The sequence below is a fragment of the Oncorhynchus gorbuscha genome, linkage group LG19 (assembly GCF_021184085.1).
Source record: "Oncorhynchus gorbuscha isolate QuinsamMale2020 ecotype Even-year linkage group LG19, OgorEven_v1.0, whole genome shotgun sequence".
NCBI classification, from domain to species: domain Eukaryota; kingdom Metazoa; phylum Chordata; class Actinopteri; order Salmoniformes; family Salmonidae; genus Oncorhynchus; species Oncorhynchus gorbuscha.
In genome coordinates, this window is record NC_060191.1 from 48,920,341 (window position 1) to 48,941,006 (window position 20,666).

General features: G+C 42.7%; 1 protein-coding gene across 4 annotated transcripts in view; it reads right to left on the reverse strand.

Annotated features, from left to right (window-relative positions):
* Window positions 1-1,518: 1,518 nt before the first annotated feature.
* LOC124005815 (LIM domain kinase 1-like) overlaps window positions 1,519-20,666 on the reverse strand; it is a 73,779-nt gene continuing 54,631 nt past the window's right edge. For all 4 annotated transcript variants that reach the window (XM_046315381.1, XM_046315384.1, XM_046315382.1 and 1 more), the window contains 12 exons: window positions 18,852-19,052; window positions 18,118-18,223; window positions 17,634-17,830; window positions 16,898-17,087; window positions 13,534-13,620; window positions 11,839-11,970; window positions 11,514-11,573; window positions 10,932-10,997; window positions 4,653-4,806; window positions 4,405-4,460; window positions 3,368-3,525; window positions 1,519-2,914 (listed from right to left, as the gene is read on the reverse strand). In XM_046315381.1, coding sequence (XP_046171337.1) covers window positions 2,725-2,914; window positions 3,368-3,525; window positions 4,405-4,460; window positions 4,653-4,806; window positions 10,932-10,997; window positions 11,514-11,573; window positions 11,839-11,970; window positions 13,534-13,620; window positions 16,898-17,087; window positions 17,634-17,830; window positions 18,118-18,223; window positions 18,852-19,052 — 1,597 coding nt within the window. In that variant the 3' untranslated portion in view covers window positions 1,519-2,724. The remainder of the gene's footprint in view (window positions 2,915-3,367; window positions 3,526-4,404; window positions 4,461-4,652; window positions 4,807-10,931; window positions 10,998-11,513; window positions 11,574-11,838; window positions 11,971-13,533; window positions 13,621-16,897; window positions 17,088-17,633; window positions 17,831-18,117; window positions 18,224-18,851; window positions 19,053-20,666) is intronic.

A 20,666-nucleotide genomic window follows, 5' to 3' on the forward strand; every position in this document is an offset into this window, starting at 1 on the left:
CAGTGAGGGTAGTTAGGGGTGAGCTGGGACCCTAAGATGCTCTCTTACGTCGTATTAACTTCCTAAAAGACCCTTATCTCTGTCTGTCACCATGGCATCCCGAGACAGGAAGTCATCATCACTGTTGAAAGGAATCTGCTCCATATCAGCTACTACTGACTAACTTTATGTTTTTCTTCTTCTCCTTCATTTCAACAGGTAGCCCAATAAAAATATAACAATGTAGCATACATTATAAGTATACAAAATATGTCTGTACATTTACAATATTTAAAACATTTACAATATTATAATATCACTGGCTACATACAGTACCAATCAAAAGTTTGGACACACCTACTGATTCAAGGGTTTATCTTTATTATTTTTTAAAACTATTTTCTACATTGTAGAATAATAGTGACGACATCAAAACTATGAAATAACACATATGGAATCATGTGATAACCAAAATATATTTTATATTCCTCAAAGTAGCCTTTGCCTTTATTACAGCTTTGCACACTCTTGGTATTTTCTCAACCAGATTCACCTGGAATGCTTTTCCAACAGTCTAGAAGGAGTTCCCACATGCTGAGCACTTGTTGGCTACTTCTCCTTCACTCTGCAGTCCAACTTATCCCAAACCATCTCAATTGGGTTGAGGTCGGGTGATTGTGGAGGCCGGGTGATTGTGGAGGCCAGGTCATTTGATGCAGCACTCCATCACTCTCCTTCTTGGTCAAATAGCCCTTACACCGCCTGGAGGTGTGTTGGGTCATTGTCATAATGAAAAACAAATGATAGTCCCACTAAGCGCAAACCAGATGGGATCGCTGCAGAATGCTGTGGTAGCCATGCTGGTTAAGTGTGCCTGGAATTCTAAATAAAATCACTGACAGAGTCACCAGCAAAGTACCTCCACACCATCACACCTCCTCCTCCATGCTTCACGGTGAGAACCACACATGCGGAGATCACCCGTTCATCTACTCTGCGTCTCACAAAGACATGGCGGTTGGAACCAAAAATCTCAAATTTGGACTCATCAGACCAAAGGACAGATTTCCACTGTTCTAATGTCCATTGCTCGTGTTTCTTGGCCCAAGCAAGTCCCTTCTTCTTATTAGTGTCCTTTAGTAGTTGTTTCTATGCAGCAATTTGACCAGAAAGGCCTGATTCACAGTCTCTTCTTAAAATGTTCCGTATTGACTGACCTTCATGTCTTAAAGTAATGATGGAATGTTGTTTCTCTTTGCTTATTTGAGCTGTTCTTGCCATAATATGGACTTGGTCTTTTACCAAATAGGGATATCTTCGTTATACCACCCCTACTTGTCACAACACAACTGATTGGCTCAAACACATTAAGAAGGAAAGAAAGACACACCTGTTAATTGAAATGCATTCCTGGTGACTACCTCATGAAGCTGGTTGAGAGAATGCCAAGAGTGTGCAAAGCTGTCGTCAAGGCAAAGGGTGGCTACTTTGAAGAACCTCAAATATAAAATCTATTTTGATTTGTTTAACACTTTTTTGGTTACTACATGATTCCATATGTGTAATTTCATAGTTTTGATGTCTTCACTAGTATTCTACAATTTAGAAAATAGTAAAACAATTAAGAAAAACCCTGGAATGAGTAGGTGTGTCCAAACGTTTGTTTGAATACACAAGATTTCACCTCGACGTGAATGAAATAAGGAGAAAGAGAGTAATAAACTCAAATGAAATAGAAAAATGTAGAAAAGGTATGAAAGAAGTCTACCTCAAAGTGAAGTCAGTGCTGCACAGTGAGAGAAGGAACACAGTCATTCATGGACCATGTATTCTACACTACCAGGAATATCACTAAGAATACGTCCCAAATGGCACCCTATTATGCACTACTTTGGTAATACCCTTTGGGACCTGGTCTTAAGCAGTGCACTATAAAGGTAACAGGATGCCATTTGGGACACACGTGTCATCAGTAGAGGGGGAGAGGAGGAGACAACAGACAAGGCTTACTTGACACAGACTGGGCTATTTACAGTCATGCAATGTTTAAAAAGCTTTTTGTTTATGCTCAAAGCTTTTGCTCGATTATATTCTACATCTGGACTGTGTGTGTGCATCTCAACTTATGTGTTTTGTTTTATCCACATAAAAGGCCCCTTTCTTTAGCATTTCAAAAAGCGGTTTTGATATCGTAAAATCAAACCAAAGTCACACAGAGGAACACTTTTCAAACACGTTGTTGCACAAATACTCTGGAGGAAGGAGCCTTACCAATGAGGCTGAAGCATCTTTTCTGCTTTTCTGTTTTAGAGACGTCTGAATATGCTTTAACACCATAAGATAAAGATTACATGAGTGTTAAGATGGATGATTTCACAGCTGGGATTGACTGATACTGCTAGCTAGCAGTTACCAGCCTGACATTCAGCTAAGGTACAGCAATCATCAGACTGAAGCTATGATAGTGGTAATGTTAGTCTGAGTGAGTCTCTCTTGGTTGGAGTTGAATGGGTGAGTGCCTTTAGGCAAGACTGGCTTTTCCCATCCTCGTTTCCCCTGAGTCTATACAGCCCACTGTCAGCCCACTGTGACTGCTGTGGCATGAGGAGGTACGTACAAAGCTCCTGCCCCACCCCTCCCTGGACAGTGCAATGCAACTACTCCATTGCCACCACCATAACCCCCTCTCTCTGACCACTCTCATGGGCTGAGACGAGCAGCATTCCGCTCTGTTCCGGATCCCTTCTACTCCGGAGTCTCGGGGTGCGGGGGTAGGCCGTTTTCAGACCGCATGGCTGTGCAAGCCATGGTGGGGGCAGTGTGGTTTCCCCAGAATGCTTTGTGTAGCGCGTCGAGCTCGGACACCACCGGCAGGCGGATCTCGAGGTGCATCTTCAGGTTCTCCAGCCACTCCTCCAGCTTGGTGAAGGCGGGGCTACAGACAGAAGAGCCAACCAGTCTTAGGTTAGTGATGTCAACCTAGATAACATTTGATTTAACTAGGCAAGTCAGTTAAGAACAAATTCTTATTTACAATGACGGCCTAGCCCGGCCAAACCCCAAACCGGACGACGCTGGGCCAATTGTGAGCCGCCCTATGGGACTCCCAATCACGGCCAGTTGTGATACAGCCTGGAATTGAACCAGGGTCTGTAGTGATGCCTTAAACTGCTGCGCCACTCGGGAGCCCATAAATCAGTTATGGGACACGAGACTTATAATAAACCAAGACTCAACATATATAGTATTATCAAACAATAGTTTACACACCTGGAAAAGTGTTCCTGTATGCATCATCCATGTACAGAAGGTAAAAATCTATACCCAAAAAATCTCACACAGCATGGTGATACATGACTTAGGTCAGTGTCAGACACTACAAACTCACCGTTTCTCAGCATCCAGGTCACAGCAGAGGACAGCCATAGGGAAGAAGGCAGGGGGGCAGTCTGGAGGACAGAAGTGCTCTAAGAAGCCTGTCACATTCAGCCCAAAGTCATGGGCCCTGGGCAAGTAGTCTGGGTCTGCATTCACCCTACCGATGATCTGGAGGGGGAGAGAGAGAGGTTCACAGTAAGGAAAGGGAAAAAGGCGCTGCTGTTATAAGTTATAATACCAGTTATGAAGCTGGAACATCAGTCAGAAACTGATATCAGATATCACGACTGCTTGCCCGATTCTTATTTAAACCTACAGATGTAGGATCTTAATTTGATCACTATTTTCTTTCATGCACCATAGGAAATGCAATTGAGCTTTGTGATTTACATAAGTTCACTGAAAACCAACGATAACAGAAGGTTATATTAACAGTATTGCACTTTCCATATAGCCTGCTTTTGGCCAGCTAATGGCCTAACCACCAATCAAGCGACATTATGGACTAAACGTTCAAATCCTGTTCCTTAGGATTATTTTTCTGTGACAACATAGGTCAAATTAAGATCCTACATATGTACATCTGACTTATTGTTCTGAGACTCCAGGCCCAGGGGAAAGGCAGTCCCCAATAACAGGGTATACCAAGCATAGAGGGACTGAGGTTATGCCCAATGGGACCCAAGGGACCACCAAACGAAGCCAGATCAGCTAGCTAGACCACAGGCAGCCCCTGTCCCTGTCAGTCACCCACCACATAAAGAGATATTCCCCTCTGTAATCCTGCCTCTGTAGAGTCCCTGGCTAATGGCGTCCATGTGGAGATAGACCCACTGCTTCTCTCACTGCAGATGTATTTGAATGTTTTAACAGAGCAGTTCAGCCCATTGCTGCTGTAACCAACCCTAATGGTTACCATGCTGCTTGGTTGGTCTCTCGCTCTCCTTCTCTAGTTTAAGATAACTCAAAAGGATTTAATGAGGAACACGAATACGTTTGACTATTGTTTCCATTTTGTTTCCATATTCTGCTGTCATGGGCACTCACTTCACAAAGCATGATCCCGAAGGAAAAGATGTCCACCTTTTCATCATAGCTTTTCCCTGTGAGAGAAGACATTCCAAGTAAAACATTCGTAAATGATTCGTTTCAGAGTACTGACATAATGTATTACAGTATGTAGTGTTGAAACAACTGAAGAATTCACATTTTTCTGTTTAAAACCCACTTTTTTGAGTCATTCGATTTAAGTGCAATTCAAGCAATGGTGGTTAAAACAGGTCAACCCCACATACCGTGGATCATCTCCGGGGCCATCCAGTAGGGGTTGCCCACTACAGTGTATCTCTTCCTGCGGTCAGGCTTCTTCTGCAGGAGACTCTTGTCCTGGATCTTGTCTTCCACCATCAGCCGAGCCAGCCCAAAGTCTGCCACCACCACACTGTTATTCTACATGGAGACAGAGAGGGGACAAACAGAGCAGACAGAGTCATTCATACGTGATCAGAGTGAGCAGCTGAACATTGTATGCTAGAAAAACACACAAAACCGCTATTCATTAAATACGAATACCGAACTTTTAACAGCTAGGACCTCTATTTCTTATCTCGGAATCCTGTTTAACAGACAGGATGAAGCCTGCTTGACTGAGACGCTAAACTGCTAGCCATCAAGCTAACAAATTTTGTCCCAGATGAGTTTTGCAATGGAGCCTCTTTGTCTGGAGAAATAAATGAATGGTTCCATCGCTGTAGGAGCTGTATCTACTACCCTTGGTTTCAGGACAAACTGGATCACTCAGAGTTCCAATGCGGCAATTGTTTATTTGCCGAGGATTATAGGCTGAGGTGGATTCCTTGATCACCCAGGTCGCCAGCCTACGTAAGATACTGGGGAAAACGCGGAGTGGAATGGTTCAATTTTCTACGCCGGTGGCTGGACGGCGTTTTCTCCGCCTTGTCGTTTTTGTTATCAGACTGGCCGGTGTTGCCCAGAGCTCCCCATCTGATAGCGGAGTCGAAGGAGCACAGCATTAGGAGCAAGGCAATCAATGATGGTCGCATGTCATGAGCCGTGTTTCGCCGTCCTGGAGCCTGATCTTCCTGCACCTTCGTCGCTCGGGGTGCCTGTGTTTGGGCCGCAGTGCCTACTACTACAATTTCGAAGTTGACATCGGCGGGGCTTCTCCATCTGTCGGAGGCCTGCAGCAGGCGCCAGGAGCAACGGGCCTAAGTTATCCTGCCTCTCGCTTGTCCATAAAGGGTTCTCCGAATCCTGTAAAGCGTGGGACTTGGGCAGATTTCCTCATCCTTCTCGCCAGCAGTGACTTTGGGCAGCTCCATGGTAAGAAATGTGACCGTTCCTGGCGCAAAATCAATGTCCTATCCCGGAGTTCGAGTAAATGACTTTACTAAGCTTCTCCCGGATGTACTACGTCAGGACATGGAAATCGATTCTATCGTAGGTAATGGGGGTGTTAATGACATTATGAAGAGCTGATTGACTCTCTGCTAGATACTCACAAAAGACCCATCATATCTGGCCCTGTGCCCTCTCAGAATTATGGCATGGAACGCTTTAGCCAGTTGTGAAGAGAAAAACCTGCTATGTGATTATTGCAGCTAAATGGGTGTAACTTTTGATGACAATTTGATATATTTTGGAAACAAAACAGGTTTTATAAGGAGGATGGGATCCACCCAAATCATTTGTGTTCCTGGATCCTTTCACAGCGTTATAAGGCTATATAAGGTTATAAAGCTAATCCCTCCCATTGTGTTGCTCAGCAAATGTACATTACACCAGGGGTGTTTGGTAGACACAATGCAAGTAACCTAATTTGTCCCTTTAACTGCCTCTGCTGATCCTACAGCTATTGTATGCAGTAATCATGTGTCTATGAACCAGATTTATACTGTTAGCACTGAGCCAGTGTGCCCTAGGAGGAAGTCCACTATGTGCAGCTCACCCTGCACTAACATAAATAACATGAGCAAATGTACTTATGCTAAGCATCCCAGAAGAAAGTGCTCAAAATAGACCCACGTCAACATATGTAGCTTAAGAAACATGAAATCAACAATTTGCTAGTAACAGATGACATTCATATTTAGACAATCTCTGAAACTCACTTAGGTACATTTTTTGATGATACAGTGGTGGCAATACAAGGTTATAACATTTAAAAAGATAGAAATGCCAATGGTGGAGGTGTTGTTGTTTATATTCAGAACCACATTCCTGTAAATATTAGAGAGGATCTCATGGTAAATACTGTTGAAGTAATATGGCTACAGGTTCATCTGCCTCACCTAAAGCCCATTCTGGTGGGAAGCTGCTATAGACCACCAAGTGCTAACAGTCAGTATCTGGATCTGTGTGAAATGCTTGATAATGTATGTGATATCAACAGAAAGGAATATTTTCTGGGTGATTTAAATATTGACTGGATTTCATCAAGCTGCACACTCAAGACAAAGCTTCAAACTGTAACCAGTGCCTGCAACCTGGTTCAGTCAACCAACCAGGGTAGTTACAAACACAGGAATGAAATCATCAACATGCATTGATCACATATTTACTTATGCTGCAGAAATGAGCTTGAAAGCAGTATCCAGATCCATCGGATTTGTAAGGATCGATGTTGGAAACGAGAAGCAGATACAGGGAGTGAACATTTAATGAAACACGGACATGAAACAGAACAGGAACTACATCTGAACAGGGGGAAAATAATGACATCCACACTGACACGGGGAACAAAACTGAGGAACAGACAGATATAGAGGGGGCAATCAACAACGTGAAGGAGTCCAGGTGAGTCCAATGAGCACAGATGCACGTAATGATGGTGACAGGAGTGCGTAATGAAGGGTAGCCTGGCGTGACAGGATGTAGTGATCACAATATAGTTGCCCTATGTAGGAAAACCAAAGTTCCAAAGGCTGGGCCTAATATAGTGTATAAGAGGTCATACAATAAGTTTTGTAGTGATTCCTATGTTGTTGATGTAAATAATATTTGTTGGTCCGTGGTGTGTAATGAGGAGCAAACAGACATTGCATTTGACACATTTATGAAATTGCTTATTCAATTTACTAACAAGCATGCACCTATTAAGAAAATTACTGTCAAAACAGTTAAATCCCTGTGAATTGATGAATTGAAAAATTGTATGGTTGAGAGGGATGAGGCAAAAGGAATGGCAAATAAGTCTGTCTGCACAACTGATTAGCAAACATATTGCAAATTGAGAAATCATGTGACAAACTGAATAAAAAGAAGATATTACACTATGAAACAAAGATAAATAACAAAGAATAATAGTAAAAAGCTTTGGAGCACCTTAAAAAACATTTTGGGAAAAAAGGAAAACCAAATGATATTGCCAAATACTTCAATGATTTTTTCATTGGCAAGATTAGAAAATTTAGGCATGAAAAGCTGACACTACACATCCAAGTATATCTGACCAAATTATGAAAGAAAATTATTCTAATTTTGTATTCTGTAAAGTGAGTGTGGAAAAGGTGAAAAAATGATTGTTGTCTAACAACAATGACAATTTAAGCCTACTAGAAAGTGTGTGCACCCAGGCTTGGAGGGAAGCAAAAGTCATTCCGCTACCTGAGACTAGTAAAGCCCCCTTTACTGGCTCAAAATGGCCAACCAATCAAACTCCTGGAAAAAATGGTGTTTGACTCGATACAATGCTATTTTACAGTAAACAAATTGACAACACATTTTCAGCACGCTTATAGGGAAGGACATTCAATAAGCATAGGCACTTACACAAATGACGGATGATTGGCTGAGAGAAATTGATGATAAAAATATTGTGGGGGCTGCTTTTGACATTTTCGATCATAGTCTGTTATGGCTTTACACCCCCTGCTATGTGGATAAAGAGTTACCTGTCTAACAGAACACAGAGGGTGTTCTTTAATGGAAGCCTCTCCAACATAATCCAGGTAGAATCAGGAATTCCCCAAGGCAGCTGTCTAGGCCCATTACTTTTTTCAATCTTTACTAATGACATGCCACTGGCTTTGAGTAAAGCCAGTGTGTCTATGTATGCGGATGACTCAACACTATACATGTCAGCTACTACAGCGACTGAAATGACTGCAACACTTAACCTGTTACTCCTACCCCCTACTTTTTCGAACATTCTGTTAAAAATCGCGCAACATTTCAGCGCCCTGCTGCTCATGCCAGGAATATAGTATATGCATATGATTAGTATGTGTGGATAGAAAACACTCAGACGTTTATAAAACTGGTTAAATCACGGCTGTGACTATAACAGAACGTGCGTTTCATCGAAAAGCGCAGGAAAATCTGATCACTGAAAAGGAAATATATATCCATCTGCCACTTCAACCCATTGATAAAGGCGAACCACAATAAATGGGGCTGAGGTTGCAATACCTACAGCTTCCACACGATGTCAACAGTCTTGTCATTTGCCTAGGCTTTGTTTCTTGGTCAAACGAAGAAGAGACAAGCCATTTGTTCAAGTCTCCGACCGGATATTTTGGTTGAGATTTACCCGGACATTATTTCCAGACGGACAGCTAAAGAATATACATCGCCTCGTGATCAATTTGGTCGCTTATTAACGTGTACTAATACCTAAAGTTGCATTACAAAAGTATTTCGAAGTGTTTTGTGAAAGTTTATCGTCAACTTTTTTTATTAAAAAAAATGACGTTTACAAGACGCTATTTTTTTCGTTTATCACACAGTCGTAATATATCGATATCTCGGCTATTTATGGACCGATTTAATCGAAAAAAAGACCCAATAGTGATTATGGGACATCTAGGAGTGCCAACAAAGAAGATGGTCAAAGGTAATGAATGTTTTATATTTTGTGCGGTTTGTGTAGCGACGACTATGCTAATTATTTTGTTTACGTCCCCTGCAGGTCTTTTGGGGTGTTACATGCTATCAGATAATAGCTTCTCATGCTTTCGCCGAAAAGCATTTTAAAAATCTGACTTGTTGCCTGGATTCACAACGAGTGTAGCTTTAATTCAATACTCTGCATGTGTATTTTAATGAACGTTTGAGTTTTAACTAGTACTATTAGCATTTAGCGTAGAGCATTTGCATTTCCAGATGTCTAGATGGGACGCCTGCGTGTCAGGTAGGAGCAAGAGGTTAACAAAGATTTGCAGTTAGTTTCAGAGTGGGTGGCAAGGAATAAGTTAGTCCTAAATATTTCTAAAACTAATAGCATTGTATTTGGGACAAGTTAATCACTAAACCCTAAATCTCAACTAAATCTTATAATTAATCATGTGGAAATTGAGGAAGTTGAGGTGACTAAACTCATTGGAGTAACCTTGGACTGTAAACTGTCATGGTCAAAACATATTGATACAACAGTAGCTAGGATAGGGAGAAGTATGTCCATAATAATGTGCTGCTCTACCTTCTTAACAGCACTATCAACAAAGCAGGTCCTACAGGGCCTAGTTTTGTCGCACCTGGACTACTGTTCAGTTGTGTGGTCAGGTGCCACAAAAACAGACTTTTTGAAATTGGCTCAGAACTGTCGGCACAGCTGGCCCTTGGATGAACACAGAGAGCTAATATGAATAATATGCATGTCAAGTCTCTTCTGGCTCAAAGTGGAGGAGAGATTGACTTCATCACTACTTGTATTTATGAGAGGTATTGACATGTTGAATGCACCAAGCTGTCTGTTTGAACTACTGGCGCACAGCTCGGACACCCATGCATACCCCACAAGACATTCCATAAGAAGTCTCTTCACTGTCCCCAAGTCCAGAACAGACTATGGGAGGCGCACAGTACTACATATAACCATGACAACATGGAACTCTACTGCACATCAAGTAACACATGCAAGCAGTAAAATTAGATTTTAAAAACAGATAAAAATACACCCTATCGAACTGTGGGGACTGTGAAGGAACACAAACATAGGCACAGACACATGCATACACGATAACATACGCACTATAAACACACGTACACATGGATTTTGTACTGTAGATATGTGGTAGTGGTGGAGTAGGGGCCTGAGGGCACACAGTGTGTTGTGAAATCTGTGAATGTATTGTAATGTTTTTTGAAATTGTATAATACAATATACTATCAACACCAGCCCAAAGTCTGCCACCACCACACTGTTATTCTTAATAAGGGAGACAGAGGACACACACAGTCACATCTGCTGCATCACAATACCATACACACTGCAAACCTACCTACAAGACTATTCATCTTACCACAGATATAAAGACACATGCCAGATAGAGAGCGGTGGAGAGAGAGAGAGCACACTCAACAACATAGAGAAATAAAGAGAAGAGTGTGAATACTATGACTGTTGACTTTGAGAGGTACAAACAATCTACTGTACAGTACTTTACCCTAACAAAGGTTTCTCTGTGTCTAATGTCAGTACATCGCCATTTTGTCACATCTCTTTCAATGAGAGACAAACCTGTATATGATCTAGACATACAGGTGCAAACTCTTAATCCTCAAAGAAAACACGCACCTCAGAGAGAGAACACACCGTACGTCTCTGTACTCACCTCTCTGACAAGACAGTTGTATGAGTTCAGGTCGCGGTGGATTATGTTCATGGAATGCAGATATGACTGGAAGACAGAGCGAAAGAGAGGGGGATGGAAAGAGAGTGAAAGAAAGAAAACAAGAGTTAGGTACTAAGTCTAAACCTCAAACCAGTGCCTAGTGGAACAAATGTGCATTGTTCTTCTTTCAGAGTATAGCCTTTGTACATTCACTAATCTACAGTCATGTGCTATATTCATCACTGTAAACCCAAATCAAAGGCAACACACCATGACTACCCATGAAGCCCTAATCCAGAAGGAATTCAAGCTATAATTTTCATATAGGGAAAATCTGCTACACATGTGAACAACACTGCTGCAACACTTCCTCTAGATCTCCACTGGAGGGCAGTGTGAACATGGTTAGTTTGACTGCACTGTCTGTCATTCTATTCACCACCACTGCACTGCAGTTTCTCTGATTGCAGCAGTGAACCCTGGTCCCGACAAGACCCACAGTGCATACTGGCTTCTGATCTGTTTTTGGTTTTATTCTAGAAGCATTCTATACATTCTATTTGGCATGGATCATTCACTCACCATCCCTGCAGCGATGTCTTTAGCAAAGCTCACTCTCTGATTCCAAGGGTAGTTGATATCCTGTTAGTAAGACAAACCAAGGATAGAATCAGACTCTGGATGTTTCACAGAACATAAACATCAGTGATTAAAACTAAAGGGAGGCTCTCTAATCCTAATCCTGTATCCTCTGATGACTCTGAGACACAATGTACAACACGCAACTATGCACTCATGGGGCCACACAGCCACCCAACCGCACACACACAATCTGGTGCAGTGGCACACCCATACAGAAGTGCACACAACAAAGTACTAAAATCCCACACAGACACACCACCGTTACCATTTTCTTAATGATCTCCCTCAGGGTTCCTCCTTTGATGTACTCTGCAATGAAATTGAGTCTCTTGTCTTTGTAGAGGACACCTATAAACTTCAGCACGTTGGGGTGCTCCAGACAACGCATCACCTTCACCTGGAGAGGGAGGAGGGTACACCTTTTAAGTCTTGGAAGATACTTTAGGTTTAAATGTGGGTCATTTGTTAGTTATTGAACCCATATTTAGAGCTACAGTCCAGGAGCTGTCCTAGTCCTGACTCCTCATAAAGACCAAACATCTAGGAGCTGGTGGGAGTGGTTGTGTTGTGTGGGTTTAGTTAAAGCAGTAGTTAGATGAACTGGGTGGGTAGCTACATAATTAGTGAAAGACCTCCTTGTCTCCCGCCCTGAGGGTCTCTGTGAGATGGACATTCCTCCTTCTAGACTTTGATTTTAGTCTATAACCATTTCCTCCTGGTCTAAACATATAAGATGTCTCCTCTCCTGTCATTAACTTGACATAATTGTAACAAGAAACAGGAATAATACGTGGTTATTACAGCTTCCCAAAGAGAGAAAAAGTGATTAGGTCCTAAAGGAGGTAAACATTACATAAGCTACTCTGAAGTCAAGGGAAGGGAGGGAGAAAACTATTTTGAAGGCTTTGATTTAAAATGGGCACCAAGGCTCAAAAGGCCAACGGTTTTAAAAAGGACTACCGTGTCTCTAACAAAGGCAAGACTCCAATCTATCAAACAACTTAAAAAAACATCTTGAACTTAGGAACACAGGAAACCAATCCCAAGGCAGTGTTTGTGATGTGTGATAAGTTTGCGAGAGAGCTGAGCCCTTCCTTTGTAATTGGAGTGTTATGCAGGCAGGGCACTAATAAAAACAGTTATAAAACAAACCTCAGTCTGCATTCCACTGTTTGTTGGTGGGCAGTCATGGCCTGTTGTTTTAACGGCTTACAGAGTTATTAAAAGGACTAAGGGTGTTAACCTGCACACCTCAGTGTTCACACAGTGTTTCCTGAAGAGGAGAGTAGAATGCAGGGTAGAATAGTGTATTTACATGTGTGCATATGTGTGGCGAGTGTGCATTTGATTGTCGATGTGAGTGTCTGTGTATCTGGGATGGATGTGGCAAAGGGTGTATACCTGTGTATACCTCTAATGACTGTCTGTCCACCCCTCACAAGCCTAATTATGGTGGGGTACTTTTTACGAGGTGTAGTGGTGTGTATCACTGTCATCTAAACATGACATTCCGAGCTTGATAAACTACACTCTGTGGTAAACCTGGACTAGCAGTGTTAACAATAGTGGCCAGGGTTGGAAACGTGGTCTGTGATCTCGGTCACTGAACTAAGCCCAAGCATTGTTCTTGACGATACATGTTCTGTAGTACATAGCACAGGATTGTACTTTAGAAGGATTGTACTTTAGATTGTCCTTAGAAGAAGTGGGAGCTCTTTGGGGCAAGCACAGAGATTGTCATTGCGTGTGGTGTTTCAAATCATTGGAATAAAGGAAAGAGATGGATGGTGTACCTTCATAAACCTTCAATATATAAGGCTTATCTAAAATCTTCTGAAATAATTTATAAGCAAATTGAATTTAGAATCTCAATGCATCTCCTGATTTGACCCTGTTGAACCATGATGGTGACACATCAACAAAGGCAAAAGAAGTCAAGGTTGAAAGAGTGGTCACCCACTTCTTTTAGGAATGACCTCTGTGTCTCGTCATCGAAACGAATCAGCTCCTTCATCACCATCACCTCCCCGGTCTCTCTGTGGGTCACCTGCAGAAACACACACACCGTGATTTTATCAGTCTGCGCCACCGGGAATAGGGGTACTTTCCGTTCAAAGCTAATTTCACCCCAACAGGTAAACTCTGGGAATCTGGGAATAAAAACCCTAGATATATGTGGTCTCCCTCTCAAAGCAGATATTTACTCCCTGCTTGAGTGCATCTTCCAAGCAGCAGATGAACATATAGGCTACTGTACTTTCTGGTTTCATCTGAGGCCATTCTGTAAAGCATCTCAATGCTGCCATCTTCTGGAACTTTTGAACACAGAATATACTGCTCCTACGCAGTAACATTTGACACACATTCACTTGTGTGAAGTGGGATTTTTAAAACCTTTTTGGGATAGGGGGCAGCATTTTCACTTTTGGATGAATAGTGTGCCCAGACTGAACTGCCTCCTACTCTGCCAGATGCTAATATATGCATATTATTATTAGTATTGGATAGAAAACACTCTGAAGTTTCTAAAACTATTTGAATGATGTCTGTGAGTATAACAGAACTCATATGGCAGGCAAAAACCTGAGAAGAAATCCAAACAGGAAGTGAGAAATCGATTTTCAAAACAGTGCCTATTGAAATCCCAGTGAGATATGAATGAGGATGCACTTCCTAGGGCTTCCACTAGATGTCACAGTCTTTAGAAACTGGTTTGAGGATTCTACTATAAAGGAGGGGCTCATAATAGCTCTTTGAGTGAGTGGTCTGGCAGAGAGAATCGGTCTAGCTTCTGTTGTGGTGTGTTTACGGACATATTCAATCAATCCCTATTCCAGTCTGTTGTTCCCACATGCTTCAAGAGGGCCACCATTGTTCCTGTTCCCAAGAAAGCTAAGGTAACTGAGCTAAACAACTACCGCCCCGTAGCACTCAATTCTTTGGATAAAAAAGCGTCTGCTAAATGGCATATATATATATATATATAATTCCATCATCATGAAGTGCTTTGAGAGACTAGTCAAGGACCATATCACCTCCACCCTACCTTACACCCTAGACCCACTCCAATTTGCTTACCGCCCAAATAGGTCCACAGACGATGCAATCTCAACCACACTGCCCTAACCCATCTGGACAAGAGGAATACCTATGTGAGAATGCTGTTCATCGACTACAGCTCGGCATTTAACAAGTGCCCTCCAAGTTCGTCATCAAGCTCGAGACCCTGGGTCTCGACCCCGCCCTGTGCAACTGGGTACTGGACTTCCTGACGGGCCGCCCCCAGGTGGTGAGGGTAGGCAACAACATCTCCACCCCGCTGATCCTCAACACTGGGGCCCCACAAGGGTGCGTTCTGAGCCCTCTCCTGTACTCCCTGTTCACCCACGACTGCGTAGCCACGCACGCCTCCAACTCAATCATCAAGTTTGCGGACGACACAACAGTGGTAGGCTTGATTACCAACAACGACGAGGCGGCCTACAGGGAGGAGGTGAGGGCCCTCGGAGTGTGGTGTCAGGAAAATAACCTCACACTCAACGTCAACAAAACTAAGGAGATGATTGTGGACTTCAGGAAACAGCAGAGGGAACACCCCCCTATCCACATCGATGGAACAGTAGTGGAGAGGGTATTAAGTTTTAAGTTCCTCGGCGTACACATCACAGACAAACTGAATTGGTCCACCCACACAGACAGCATGGTGAAGAAGGCGCAGCAGCGCCTCTTCAACCTCAGGAGGCTGAAGAAATGTGGCTTGTCACCAAAAGCACTCACAAACTTCTACAGATGCAAAATCGAGAGCATCCTGGCGGGCTGCATCACCGCCTGGTACGTCAACTGCTCCACCCACAACCGTAAGGCTCTCCAGAGGGTAGTGAGGTCTGCACAACGCATCACCGTGGGCAAACTACCTGCCCTCCAGGACACCTACACCACCCGTTGTCACAGGAAGGCCATAAACATCATCAAGGACAACAACCACCCGAGCCACTGCCTGTTCACCCCGCTATCATCCAGAATGTGAGGTCAGTACAGGTGCATCAAAGCTGGGACCGAGAGACTGAAAAACAGCTTCTATCTCAAGGCCATCAGACTGTTAAACAGCCACCACTAACATTGAGTGGCTGCTGCCAACACACTGACACTGACTCAACTCCAGCCACTTTAATAATGGGAATTGATGGGAAATTATGTAAAATATATCACTAGCCACTTTAAACAATGCTACCTAATATAATGTTTACATACCCTACATTATTCATCTCATATGTATACGTATATACTGTACTCTATATCATCTACTGCATCCTTATGTAATACATCTATCACTAGCCACTTTAACTGCCACTTTGTTTACATACTCATCTCATATGTATATACTGCACTCAATACCATCTACTGTATCTTGCCTATGCCGCTCTGTACCATCACTCATTCATATATCTTTATGTACATATTCTTTATCCCCTTACACTTGTGTCTATAAGGTAGTAGTTTTGGAATTGTTAGCTAGATTACTTGTTGGTTATTACTGCATTGTCGGAACTAGAAGCACAAGCATTTCGCTACACTCGCACTAACATCTGCTTACCATGGGTATGTGACAAATAAAATTTGATTTGATTTTGATTTGTTGACGCCAAAATGGCGGATATTCCTCTGGCTGTTTTGGGTTCTGAGCGCCGTTCTCAGATTATGCTTTTTCCGTAACGTTTTTTGAAATCTGACACAGTGGTTGCATAGAGGATACGTCCATCTTTAATTCTGTGAATAACACTCACCGGATGGTTTGGAATTAAAACATTACTGCACGTAATGTGCCAATGTAAACTGAGATTTCTGGATATAAATATGCACATTATCGAACAAAACATTCATGTATTGTGTAACATGATGTCCTATGAGTGTCATCTGATGAAGATCATCAAAGGTTAGTGATTAATTTAAACTATATTTCTGCTTTTTGTGACTCCTATCTTTGGCTGGAAAATGACTGTGTATGATTTTGTGACTTGACTCTGACCTAACATATGCTGTGCTTTCGCTGTAAAGCATTTTTGAAATCGGACACGATGGGTAGATTAACAGGATGTTTATCTTTCATTTGCTATATTGGACTTGTTAATGTGTGAACGTTACATATTTCAAAAAAATTGTGCGCTGCCTTGTCGGCAGAATGTTGTCGAGCCTGCCCTAGAAAGGTTAAGGTGTTGGAATTGTCCCCCAAAATTAAATGGTTTTCCATGGTCATCTTTAACAGAGAGGACAGTTGAACAGACAATGTCCACATCATACCAAAGTCATCAGGTTGGTGTGTTTACCTTGATGGCCTGTCCAAAGCAGCCTTTTCCCAGCACCTCTCCATGGATGAGGTCTGAGGGCCGGAAGATCCGGTGCATTCGACTGTTGGAGACGACCCGCAGTGACTCGGAGCGGTTAATGTCCTTCCTCTGAGAGAGAGGGGACGCTGCGTTACTGGAGCATGGAGACTTATCAATACTGTAGCTCCGTCTGGAGAGAGAGGGGGAGAGAGAGGGGGAGAGAGAGATAAAAGGGAGTGAGAGGTGGAGAGAAGGAAAAAGAGATAGATGGAACAGACGAAGAAAAATAAATCATCAGTCTCACAGGATCACTGATGTGCATCCATACTGCCCTTCACAGTGTTAAACGACGTTGCCAACCCTGTCATAAGGCATCAGTTTAGCATCTACTACAGTTATATACTAATTATGAAATTGGAGCGACAGCGTAACTGCAGTTAGACATTGCTCATCCATTTCACTGAAGAGCTGAAATAATGTAATATGCGTCCCACACATTTGCACCAATAACATGTAATTCATGTCAGCTAATTATGTCCAAAATGTGTTTAGTACCCGTTGAATGCTTTTGTTTATGCATACATTCATTTAGCTGAAGATTTTATAGAAATCTGTATTTTGTCGCGCATTTTTCATTTTCTATCCTATTCATACTGTACTTGAAATGAACCAAAACACCGTGTCTAAAACAGCATGTATTTGTGCGTCTGTAAATGGCACTGAGATTAGTCCTTACGTGATCATGCGTGAGCGCAGGTTATTGATGTCTGGGTGTGGGGGTTGGGTGATGGGGAGGATGGGGCTGGGACCGCCAGACAGAGGAGTGATCAGGGGTCCGTCCACTGTCTCCCCCTCTGAACCCCCCTGGTCGTGGGGGTCGTGCTCTATGGTCAGCTGGAGCAGACGACTGGTCTCCTGGATGAGCAGGTCAATCTGGTGGAGCGGAGGAAAAAGATGATCAGTTTAGCATTAGAATGTAACATAACATGTAGAATCTAGCATAGCATATAGCGTAGCATGGCTAAGAGTGTTCATGTTTTGGTGGAGTGAATGAGATTGCCTCCTAGTGTCTGTCAACTCCATTTCTGTAGATTAAACATGAGTGAGGACTTAAACTTAGATCTTCTAACATCAAGCCTTGAATTTCATTAACATCTCACTAATATCAATGTCATTGATGTCTAACAGCAACACAGGTAGAAGAGATGTCAGTTGGTTACCTCATCGAGAGGAACGTTCCTGATGGGTGTTCCGTTGATCTCCAGGATCCGGTCTCCGACATGTATGGAGTTCTTCACATCTGGACTGATCAACTCAGAGTCCACCCTGGAGAAGGAATGAGAGAACAGCGATAAGCAGTTGGACACAGATTTAACCTCGATATCCATCTTTCTGCCATTACATTAGCCGAGTGGTTACATCATAAGTCTAGGAAGTATGACAGAGTGAGACTTTAGAAAATCTAACATGTACAGAATGATATACTGGTCAACTGGAAAGATAAAAGACCAGACTGCTTATATACTGCTAGATCCTTTCCATCCCTTTTGTTGTACAAGGACATGGGTATAGTATTTAATCTACACTGGATTTAAATAACAATGTCCTCACTTTCCCTAACTTCCATTCTGTGCTTTTCTCTGACTTCCATGTCTTCTGTTCATTCATCTCCAATCCTTCTGTTAGCCTCCCCATACATACCCTTCTCCCCCTCCCTCCCTCCCCCAATCCACCCCTCCCCCAATCCATCCCTCCCTTGGTGTATTTATTACAATTCTATTCCATTTTTAATTAAACCAGGAAATCCCACTAACATAAGGAATCATCTTTTCCCTCTCTCGCCCCCCCCTCCTCTTTCCCAATCCCTCCTTATCTCCACCCTCCCATTGCCTACCTACCCCCCCTCTCTCACCTTCCATCCCTCATTCCCCCCTCATCCTTCCTCTATACTCACTGTGACACCCTGACAGTGTGTTCAGGGCCGTAGCCATTGGGACTGAGAGGGCTGAGAGGCTGGTCGATGGCGACAGAGATCCCTCTCCGCCCGTCTGTGGAGGCTGGGATGGACACCAGGGTCACCGTGTGGGGGATCCTGGAGCATGGTGAGTCTGACAGGGACACAGGCGTCACAATGGTCTGGTAGTAACAGTGGCCACTGTGGAGGGAGAAGGGGCAGAGACGCAGGGGGAGGTCAGCATAGATAGAATAGACAAGTGTATGAATATCCGTAATGCTATATTAATACAGAAAAATAATCATGCAAATGTAATTTGTTCTTATACACAATGGCATTTACACATATTGTTTTGGATATACGATACCATTCAAAAGTTTGGGGTCACTTAAAAATTTCCTTGTTTTTGAAAAGAAAAGCTAATTTTTACTCCATTAAAATAACATAAATTGGTCAGAAATACAGGGTAGACATTGTTAATGTTGTAAATGACTATTGTAGCTGGAAACGGCTGATTTTTAACGAGGACAAGTACATTAATGTCTAGTTTGAGAAACAGACGCCTCAACAGACAGCTTCATTAAATCGTACCCGCAAAACACCAGTCTCAACGTCAACAGGCAGAGTCGCAAAGAAAAAGCCATATCTCAGACTGGCCAATAAAAATTAAATATTAAGATGGGCAAAAGAACACAGACACTGGACAGATGATCTGCCTGGAAGGCCAGCATCCCTGAGTTGCCTCTTCACTGTAGACATTGAGATGGGGGTTTTGCGGGTACTATTTAATGAAGCTGCCAGTTGAGGAATTGTGAGGAGTCTGTTTCTCAAACTAGACACTAATGTACTTGTCCTCTTGCTCAGTTGTGCACCGGGGCCTCCCACTCCTCTTTCTATTCTAGTTAGAGCCAGTTTGCGCTGTTCTGTGACTAGGTCGCTAGGTGTACGGTGTTGGTGCGGCTGGCTTCCGGGTTGGATGCGCACTGTGTTAAGAAGCAGTGAGGCTTGGATGGGTTGTGTTTTGGAGGACACATGGCTCTCGACCTTGGTCTCTCCCGAGCCCGTACGGGAGTTGTAGCGATGAGACAAGACAGTAACTACTAATAATTGGATACCACAAAAAGGGGGTAAAAAAATAAAATAATAAAATCAGCCATTTCCAGCTACATATGCCGCTCTTGCAGTGGATACATTTGACAAACTTTAATTGTGTGTATAGTGGTGCGTTTAGACAAGATGATCGAAAGTTGATATTGTTCCTGTGATCCTGTCTGACTATTTGTGTCCTCGTGTCCAAATAATTGAAAGTTAATTTTTCTACCATAAGCTGCCTCGAACGTCGTTTTAGAGAATTTGTCAGTATGTCCAACCAGCCTCACGACCGCAGACCACGTATATTCATTTACAACATAACATACAACATACATATAACACTATATTTCTGACCAATTTGATGTTATTTTAAATGGACAAAGAAATGTGCTTTTCTTTCAAAAACAAGGACATTTCTAAGTGACCCCAAACTTTTGAACAGTAATGTAAGTGATCATTTACATTTCTGTGAGCATCACCTGATAGAATGAAATAATATTCTAACATTGTGCCAGAATGTCAGACGGCAGAATAATGATCTAGTCAACCTCCCATCACACACACACTGACACTTCCATTCAGAGCTCACAGGACAATGACTGCTTGCATTTCAACATACCTTCCTCCCTCCTCGTGTCAGTGTGGAAATAACGGTGTGTGTGTCATACAGTACCCCCTTCCTCCCTCCTCGTGTCAGGGTGTTTGTGTGTCATACAGTACCCC